The sequence below is a fragment of the Xenopus tropicalis genome, chromosome 9, assembly GCF_000004195.4.
Source record: "Xenopus tropicalis strain Nigerian chromosome 9, UCB_Xtro_10.0, whole genome shotgun sequence".
Lineage (NCBI taxonomy): Eukaryota > Metazoa > Chordata > Amphibia > Anura > Pipidae > Xenopus > Xenopus tropicalis.
The window spans coordinates 7,703,314-7,713,488 of NC_030685.2; the positions used below are offsets into that span (position 1 = coordinate 7,703,314).

The following is a 10,175-nucleotide window of genomic DNA, read 5'->3' on the forward strand; positions in this document are numbered from 1 at the left end:
TACCCAACTTTAGCTTGGGACGCCCAATCAGGTCTCATGTTGCATGGAGATTCTACCCTACAACCAACCTCATGTGGACACCAATTTTATATACGCCTACTGAGAAAGCAGCCAATCAAAATGGTAAAAAGGAGAGGCAGGAACCAGGATATTTGCATTTCTCACTTATTTGCAATATTTGCTTCAGGAGCACATCCTCCATTGTCCAATCAGGGAAGTAGACCCCCATAGCCCGGACCACAGGATCTGCTTCCTCTATAGTTAAGAGAATCCCCCTCCTTGGCCTGCACTCCTACTTGGGCCCAAGTGGTGGGGAGTGGGGACGTGAGGGGACAGCGGGGCCCCTCAGAATATTTTCTCGCTGGGGGGCCCAACGGCTTATTGTTAAGCCACCGTATCATATGTTTGCTTTTAAACCCAGTAAATGCTCCTTTCTGATTGGATACTTCAGATTCCCAACTTAGTGCTTAGTAAAGTAACAATACATTTCCTCAATTTCTCAACTTGCCCTAGGGGCTTGGTTTCTATTTATAAATGAGATATGAGATATGAGTAGCAATTTCCTTCCTTGACTCACTGACTGACTATTGTATTTACTGTACATACAGAGAGCAGGTTGGTTGGTTTCGCAAAACTTCCGTGAAAATTTGCAGCGGAAAAAAACATCGGGGGAAATTTTTGTTGTTGTGAGTCAAATTGGGTGCGGTCGTATCAAAAAAGTGTGGGTGACAAAAAAATTGACTTAGGTGACAAAAAAAATTGCACGACAAATGCGCTTTGCTGATTTTTTGGCGTTCGCAAATTTTATGGTGGAGCGAAATGGGACAGATTCGCTCATCGCTAGTTACATATCTGTTCCGCCTATTGTAGCAACCTGCAATGAGGACCCCTGGGGTAGGTCCATGGTTCCCCTGTGTCAGTAGGGGGGGCACTTCCTCACGTTTCATTAGTACAAACCAGACAATACAATATATGTGTGTGTGCAAGGAGCGAGTTTAGTATTAGTTTTAGTATCTTTAAAGAGTAGCGTCAATATGAGCATCAGTTTTGTCCATTTTTGCTGAACCCAAGTCAGTAGATGAACCCTAAGGGCAGTCAGAAGCATTTGTGTAGAAACTAAAGCAAAAGAGAGATTTAATTAAGAATATCCAGAAGGAATAATGCTGGGCTCCCCAACTTTCAGTCAAATGTAAAAAAGACTTGGGGAACAACACAAGCACCATAAAAGTTCATGGAGGAGCCAAATAAGGGCTGTGATTGGCTATTAGGGGCCTCTATGCACCCTATCAGCTTACAGGGGGCTTTATTTGGTAGGAAATCTTGTTTTTATTCAACCAAAACTTGCCCCCAAGTCTGGAATTCAAACATAACTCCCTGGTTTGGGGGCACTGAGAGCAACACCCAAGGGGTTGGGGAGCAACATGTTACCCCCGAGCCACTGGTTGGGGATCACAGGAATAATGGGTGTAGAGAGGGACTTAAATGTCACATTGTCAATTTGCCCCGCAGTTCCATTAAAGCTGCATCAACCCTTACAGTTCAAAGAGGCAACTATTAACTCAGTAGGATCTCTCCAGTTAACACCACACCTACTTAATAATAGGTGTCCACCCTCTTTAGCCTGGGGAGAGCTTAACTACCTTCTAGGTGGAGCTCAAAACGGCCCATTGTATCTTCTCTTAGGGGGACATTTATTGGCATTTGATTTTTTTTTCACAATTGATTTTTTTTTCCCACCAAAATCCGAACCCCCCCCCGCCCGATTTATTATGTGACAAACTGCGACAAATCCAAAAGAAAAACAAATGTCATCTATAAGTCGGGATCATGTAGAAGTCAATGGCAATTGTCCTTTTTTGCAACTGGAAGATCTTTCTTTGCGTCGTTGTTTTAGAGGTTTTTGGGGATTTTTTGACACTTGCATTTGTGCGACAATATGATTTTTTGTGCTTTTTCAATTCGGATCTTTTATTTATTTTATTTATTAACATTCTGATTTTCGTGGTTTTAGACTTATTTTGAAACTACGACTAAACTCAATTCTCTAGTCATCTGTTAAAGGGGATATAAACCCTGCTGCACAGCGCGGCTCAACCAAACGTTACTCAGCTGTTGCTGGACTACAAATCCCAGAATAATGTAACATATAATGAAGGGTGAGGCATGCTGGGAGCTGTAGTCCAGCAACATCAGGGCTGTATTCTTAAAGCAACATTGCACAATAAAACTTTCCCAGCTCTCTAGGGCCCGCATTGGCAGCATTGAAATGCAAAAGAATCCTCCAATGAGAATCCCAGCTGATCTGTATAAATCTGGCTCCCTGTTCTCTGTTCCTGCAATTGGAGTTGGGAGCATTAAGCACAGTTTCCCAGCACTGAACAAGTCTGTCCCTTTATCCCCATGTCTGATTCCTGTGCCATATAATGACGGGAAAATGACATCATTATCTCTATATGTAAGGTACCAGCAAGGGGCCTGACACAGTGCTGGGAATCAGCATTCTCATTGGACAATTCTTTTGCATTTATAATGAGGTTTCCCACTGGTGATTTTTCTCGCATCTATAATTATGGTTTCTGGCAACTTCTATAGCAAAACTAGGGGGCACAGTGGGACAAGATACGAATTAAAAAAAGCACAAATGAAAAAAGACCCAGAAAAATCCAAAACCACAACTTTTTCATACTGTCGCACTAATGTAAATGTCATAAAAAGCTTGAAAACCACGAAGCAAAGAAAAAAAATCTTCAGTTTGTAAACGGGACATCTGCAATGACTTCTACCATATCTTGATGCCACATGTTTTCTTTTGGGTTTGTCGCATAATAAATTGTAGAAAATAAAAACGCACACACACACACAAAATCGTATTTTGGCAAAAAAAAAAAAATTCCCCCTGAATACATGACATTCATGTTTTTTTTTTAGAAATTAGATTATTTTTATTATTACTTTTTATTTTTAATAAATCTCTCATCTATTCATATTCCAGTCTCTCATTCACACCCCTGCCCGGTTGCTATGGTAAACAAGACCCTAGCAACCAGATAGCTGCTGAAATTCCAAACTCGTGAGCTGCTGAGCAAAAAAAAAAAAAGCTAAATAACAAAAAAAAAAACTACAAAAATTAAAAAAAGAAAACCAATCACAGTCTCAGAATAGCAATGTCTATATCAGGGGTGCCCAGGCTTTTCCCCCCCGACTTTTGGCCCCTCCCCGTGTAAGTACGCGAAGCAGCGTAGGTACGCATACCCTATAAAAGCATAGCACTCTGGTCTACGCAGTCCACCAGAAGTCCACCAGAAGTCCACCAGAAGTCCACAGTGGGTCGACTGGTGGACCATGATCCCCGTTTCGGCCATAGCACTCTAGTCAATGCGGTCCACCAGAAGTCCACCGTGGGTCGACTGGTGGACCATGATGCCCGTTTCGGCCATAGCACTCTGGTCAACACGGTCCACCAGAAGTCCACAGTGAGTCGACTGGTGGACCATGACCCCCGTTTCGGCCCCCCTGGTCTATATCATATATAAAGTTAATTTCAAAGGGGAACAACCCGTTTAGGTCCCTATACAATAAGTGGCTGGATCTGTGTCATAGACCGACTCAGTGGGATGGGACTCCCTAGACCAGTGATCCCCAACCAGTGGCTCGTGAGCAACATGTTGCTCCCTAACCCCTTGGATGTTGCTCCCAGTGGCCTCAAAGCAGGTGCTTATTTTTGAATTCCTGACTTGGGGGCAAGTTTTGGTTGCACAAAAACCCAATATAATGCCAAACAGAGCCTCCTGTAGGCTGACGGTCCACATAGGGGCAATTAAATAGCCAATTATAGCTCTTATTGGCACCATCAGGAACCATTTTTATGCTTGTGTTGCTCCCCAACACTTTTTCCATTTGAATGTTGCTCACGGGTTAAAAAGGTTGGGGATCCCTGCCCTAGTCATTCCAACCATATGGACACCACTAGGAAGCCATTCACAATTGCATTAACCCCGCAATGGGCTGCACAATAGGAAGATGAAGTAGGTTAAAACAAACAGAAATTCGGTGTGTCTGTCTGACTGGGGTCATTGGGTGCTTCTAACTGCTCGACACAAACAGGTTTGTTCACATTCCCAAAGCAGAGGAAGGGGTATATCCACTCACACACATATATATATACTGTATATTCCAACCCGGCTTGCAATGTGAACACACAAAGGAATAAAGCCGGCACATTGGATTAGGAGGAAACAACGTTGTTGCAGCAACATTGGATTATCATTTAGCAAACCCCTACTATGGCATTCTGGGAGTATCCGGGGGTCTTCTTATTTCTTCTAGGTAAGTCTCTCTATAGCCATAACATACTGAGAAGCTCTACTTGTTTTAACTTGTACAATAGAATGAAAGCCCACCTTGACTATCATGGCTCCAATGGCAGCCTGTTATGGGGGTCATGATTGTTGGCCATGGTGGATGGACGTTTGACCCTTTATACCCGGAGAGAGCATTTTTTTAATAAGTATAGAAAGAAATATTGCAAAGGGGCCAATAAGCAGAGTAGTATATATCATTGTCATGATAGTTCCCCTTTAATGCATTTAGGTTGCAGGTATCAGGGAGAGGAATGACCCAATGTCAATACTGGGGGGGGGGGCATAACATGACCGCCATTGTAAATTGTGCAGGGTCCTTTTTAAACAGGGGGCCAGTTCACAGCCCCTCAGACTGTTGGGGGGCCCCCACTGCGACCTCACCCCTGGCTACTACCTGCCTGCCTCACCTTCATCCTTGGCCCCAGAACGTCATTAACGTCACCCAGTGGGACATGGTGGTGTGGCCAAGTACCACGCTGAGGCAGACAAGTAGTTGCCAGGGGTGAGAATGCATTGGGGGCCAGGTAAATGACCATGGGGGGGGGAGTGTATCCGGCCCACGGGCCATAGTATGAGGACTCCTGGTCTAGTGTATGTAAAGTGTCTTCATAGTAAAGACACCATAAAGTCAATGTGTTTTTTTCATTTAATTAAAGCGATTGTAAACCCAACCCCAACGCTTGTCCCTCTGTGCCCCCCCAATTTCGCTATAGAATTCACCAATGAGAATTCTACTGATAAAAAACTTAACTATAGATGCAAGAGAAGTGACCAATGAGAATGCTGATTCCCAGCACTGTGTCAGGCCCCTTGCTGGTACCTTACATATAGAGATAATGATGTCATTTTCCCGTCACTTCTCTTGCATCTGTAATTAAGTTTTGAATCAGTAGAATTCTCATTGGGGAATTTTCTTGAATAGGGCCCTATGTCTCTTTCAGACTTTGCATTCCAACCCAACCCAACCGTATAACAGGCATTGGGAGACCTAGAAGAGTTTGTTTATTGGCATCTTTTTGTTTATTTATATGGGTGGGAGCTGCCTTATTGTTCTTTGTCATTGCAGCCAGTAAAATTATAACCCTAATAAAGCTGTGGCCAATAAAACATAATAAAAAATATGGCAGATTATTTGCAAGAAAAAAAAAGGAGTTAATCGTAGGGGCCACAGATTTGGGTTAGAGTTTGGGTTGCTGATTGTATTAATGGAGGAATGATCATTAACTCTTTCACTCTTCTCTCTCTCCCTCAGTTACTTCAGCTCCCATTCTGTCAGCAGCCACAGTCTACTCTGCTCCAGCCTGTGGGTCTCCTGTGGTCTCAAGTAGGATAGTTGGAGGCACTGCTGCCATGAATGGCGCGTGGCCCTGGCAGGCCAGTCTGCAGTACCAATACTCACACATATGTGGGGGTTCAGTCATCTCTAATAAGTGGATTATGACAGCTGCTCATTGCTTTGAAAAGTAAGTCATTTATTAAGTGGGGTAATGTTTTGTGGGTAGCAAACTGGGTGTGGTGCACTAAGGAGATTGTTTGTGGATACTTAACCCTTGTCACAGGGGGTAGTTAAATAATAAAGAGCCTAGATAATGTAGGTTACACAGTTTCAGGGTTCTGCACGGCCAATCACCCCCAAAACATACACAAGTTACTCTTCAGGCTGAGTCTCCTTAGCTCAGATATATAAAAACATTGGGGTAACAGTCACCCTGCTATAGTTCCAGGGGTACCCAGGGCACAAATAAGCACTCACCCCAAATCCCCCCCTAACTGGCCTTCAGGCTGGGCCCCCTTAGCCCATAACAAGGTTACAGATATATAGAAACATTGGGGTAACAGTCACCCTGCTATAGTTCCAGGGGTACCCAGGGTACAAATAAGCACTCACCCCAAATCCCCCCCTAACTGGCCTTCAGGCTGGGCCCCCTTAGCCCATAACAAGGTTACAGATATATTGAAACATTGGGGTAACAGTCACCCTGCTATAGTTCCAGGGGTACCCAGGGCACAAATAAGCACTCACCCCAAATCCCCCCTAACTGACCTTCAGGCTGGTCCCCCTTAGCCCATAACAAGGTTACAGATATATAGAAACATTGGGGTAACAGTCACCCCGCTATAGTTCCAGGGGTACCCAGGGCACAAATAAGCACTCACCCCAAATCCCCCCCTAACTGGCCTTCAGGCTGGCCCCCCTTAGCCCATAACAAGGTTACAGATATATAGAAACATTGGGGTAACAGTCACCCTGCTATAGTTCCAGGGGTACCCAGGGCACAAATAAGCACTCACCCCAAATCTCCCCCTAACTGGCCTTCAGGCTGGACCCCCTTAGCCCATAACAAGGTTACAGATATATAGAAACATTGGGGTAACAGTCACCCTGCTATAGTTCCAGGGGTACCCAGGGCACAAATAAGCACTCACCCCAAATCCCCCCCTAACTGGCCTTCAGGCTGGGCCCCCTTAGCCCATAACAAGGTTACAGATATATAGAAACATTGGGGTAACAGTCACCCTGCTATAATTCCAGGGGTACCCAGGGCACAAATAAGCACTCACCCCAAATCCCCCCCTAACTGGCCTTCAGGCTGGGCCCCCTTAGCCCATAACAAGGTTACAGATATATAGAAACATTGGGGTAACAGTCACCCTGCTATAGTTCCAGGGGTACCCAGGGCAAGGGTAGTAATTCACTCTGTGCTGCTTTGTTATTTGCCCCCCCAGCTCGCTGACCACATCCCTGTATCGGGTTCGCCTGGGCGCCTACCAGTTGTCTCTCTCAAGCCCCAATGAGTTCATATCCAGTGTGAAGAGTATCACTGTGAACTCCCAGTACAACAGCCAAACTAACTTTGGAGACATCGCTCTAGTGGAACTATCAAGCACCATTACCTACACCACGTTCATCCTCCCTGTCTGTGTGCCTTCATCTTCTGCCAATTTCACTGCCGGCATGGAATGCTGGGTAACCGGATGGGGCAATATTGGCTGGGGAGGTGAGGATCTGTTTAGACACAAATGCAATTTATTGTATGTAATATAATGTAATGTTATGGGAGGAGCTGTAGGAACATTGATCTTCTCATGCCATTCAAAATCATTTCCATGTCCTACAGTCAAAGTGTTGACTTGTCCTTTATCATTGCAGCAAAACTTCCGTATCCCCAAACTCTCCAGCAGGTGATGACCCCTCTCATTAGCAGGGACTCATGTGAGCAGATGTACCATACCAGCACTGGGGTCAGTTCCAGTGTTACCATAGTTCGAGTAGACCAGATCTGTGCTGGGTATGCTGCTGGACAGAAGGACTCTTGCCAGGTATGTAGGTCAACCAACCTTGTATTGTGCAAGCTATGGAACACAGGTAAAGCCCCTCCAAACATGGAGTCCCTAGTCTGAGCTCTTGTGTTTGCTCCTTGTTGGGTCAGTTGATTTCCTTTGGAAGTTCTTAGTTACTATAGAGATACTGCAACTGCTACAAAGTCTTTGACTGGTGTTGGAGTGGAGTTAGGATGTCTATTTTCCATGAGATAACCAAACATGGGACCTAGTGTTGGACTGGCCCACCAGGATAACTCCCGGTGGGCCCAGGTGTCTGTGGGCCCTCCTGCTCCTGACCATTTGGCCTATTTCATGGTTATTCTGAATGGGAAGAAAGAGGAGAAATAGATGGATAGGAGAGATGCTAGCATATCAATAAAAGAGACTAGGAGAATAAAGAGGTTGGGTGAGGAAAGGAGGAAAAATAGTTTGGAGTGGGTCCCTGAGTTCCCAGTCTGACACTGATGGAACCTAATCCTTTTCACTCTCTTCCAGGGAGACTCCGGGGGACCACTGGTCTGTAATGTACAAGGAGTCTGGTATCAAGTTGGCATTGTGAGTTGGGGAGAAGGTTGTGCCCTTGCAAACAGTCCTGGAGTTTATACCCTGGTGCCCAATTATCGGTCATGGCTCTCATCATATAACGCAACAACTGATGTTTTAACCAGGGCGAATACTGCGGCCAGCACAGTTGGTGCCGTCACAACAGCCACCGTAGCCTCCACAGATGGTGCGACCACCATACTTAATGCAGCTTCAATTAATATTCAAGAGCATAAAGTGACTGCAGTTAATACAGATACTGTAAATGAATCCTCCTCCTCTGCTTTAAGTATACCCGTACTATTACTTGGTGCCTGTGTTCTTCTGTGTAGGTGGATCCCAACTGGCCATTGACCACCGAAGGCGTCCTTGTCTTTCTTGTATATGGTCACATTCAGTATGGTGCTCACCCTATATAAAACATGGAAGCTGCTCTAGGTTTTCAGTTTTGTGTATGGGGTAAGATATAGGCATGAAGCACACAGCCATAAGGGAGAAATGCCATGAATGGCAGGGAAGACTGGACACAATGAGGTATAAGAAGTAACTCAAGGAGACCTTGTAAGGTTCTTAAGGAGTGATGGAGAAACATGGACAAAAATAACCCTAAAGAACTGAACTGGACTAGTTGTGTTATATTATTGTTATAATTATAGTATTTGACCTCTGGCTCAAGATAATCCTGTGACGACATTGGGAAAAAACAATCTTGGTTCCTTTAGTGCCTCTGTTCATGCACTTTACAAGGTGATACCCTTCTATTAAGTTCCAGGAAGCATATCAAAACAGATCCTGGGTTAAACGTCATCGATGTATCTGCTCAGTGCAGGCTGGTTTGAAAGATACTGTAGATGGCAGTGGTTCTCAACCTTCCTAATGCCGTGACTCTTTAATACAGTTCCTCATGTTGTGGTGACTCCCAACCATAAAATTATTCCTAAGACCAACGGAAATATGTGTTTTCCGACGGTCTTAGGTGACCCCTGTTAAAAGGGTAGTTCGACCCCCAAAGGGGTCCCGACCCACAGGTTGAGAACCTAAAATAAATATTGTTGTCTACAGAAGATAACAATGAAATCTACATGTAATGGAATAAGCCCTAAACAAATGTTCTCAAACTGTGGAGCTTGATCCCCTAAGAGGTCCATGAAATGGGTGGTTAAATGACCTTAGACCTCAGGCTGACCACCACTTCTTATTACATTTGAGAGTGAACTATTATTTTTTATCCAACATAATCCAAGATGACCATCAGTGAACCAGATATCAGCAACCTTGGTGCGGTCTTGTTTTGCTGATCGAGTTGGAAAAAGCTGGCTTCAACCCAAAAAGTCTAAAAAGCTCCAGGGTTAGTGGTTTAGTGTTGGGTCAGGATTACCTTTTTTATAATAAGAAGCTGCCTAGTTAATTTGAGTTGAAAAAATGCACTTGTCCATCAAGTAAAATGGATTGACTTTGGCTGGGACAATTCTCATTGACTTCTATAGAAACTCGAGGGAGGAAGGATTCTAATGGGTGCTACTGCTCAACAGCACTGAGCACTAACACCCCAGGAACCAGTAAAAGAGACTCTTGTGCTAATATGGACATGGGGGGAACGACTGACTGTAAGATAAATGGGGTTGAATTAGAAACGAACATGAAATTTTGGCAAACCAAAAATCTATTTATGTTGTTGTTTGTGAAATAAATGTATTTATAAAAACTGCCTGAGTCTGTATAAATGAATAGGTTTAGTATTAATGGGACACTAAACCCAACCGTAAAGCTGCCCCACTGCGCCCCCTAGTTCTCTATTGAAGTTGATGAAAAACGTAATTACACATGGAAACCAATTCACCAATGAGAATTCTACTGACCCAAAACTTAATTATAGATGCAAGAGAAGTGACCAATGAGAATGCTGATTCCCAGCACTGTGTCAGGCCCCTTGCTGGTACCTTACAT

At 44.3% G+C, this 10,175-nt stretch overlaps 1 protein-coding gene across 1 annotated transcript in view; it reads left to right on the forward strand.

Moving 5' to 3' along the window:
• Positions 1 to 9,933, forward strand: part of LOC100495222 (transmembrane protease serine 9-like) — a 28,932-nt gene extending 18,999 nt beyond the window's left edge. The window contains exons 6-11 of the mRNA XM_031893376.1: positions 3,285 to 3,473; positions 4,787 to 4,850; positions 5,614 to 5,824; positions 7,089 to 7,360; positions 7,513 to 7,682; positions 8,181 to 9,933. Of these exons, the coding sequence (XP_031749236.1) occupies positions 3,285 to 3,473; positions 4,787 to 4,850; positions 5,614 to 5,824; positions 7,089 to 7,360; positions 7,513 to 7,682; positions 8,181 to 8,582 (1,308 nt within the window). The 3' untranslated portion in view covers positions 8,583 to 9,933. The remainder of the gene's footprint in view (positions 1 to 3,284; positions 3,474 to 4,786; positions 4,851 to 5,613; positions 5,825 to 7,088; positions 7,361 to 7,512; positions 7,683 to 8,180) is intronic.
• The last annotated feature ends 242 nt before the right edge of the window (positions 9,934 to 10,175 follow it).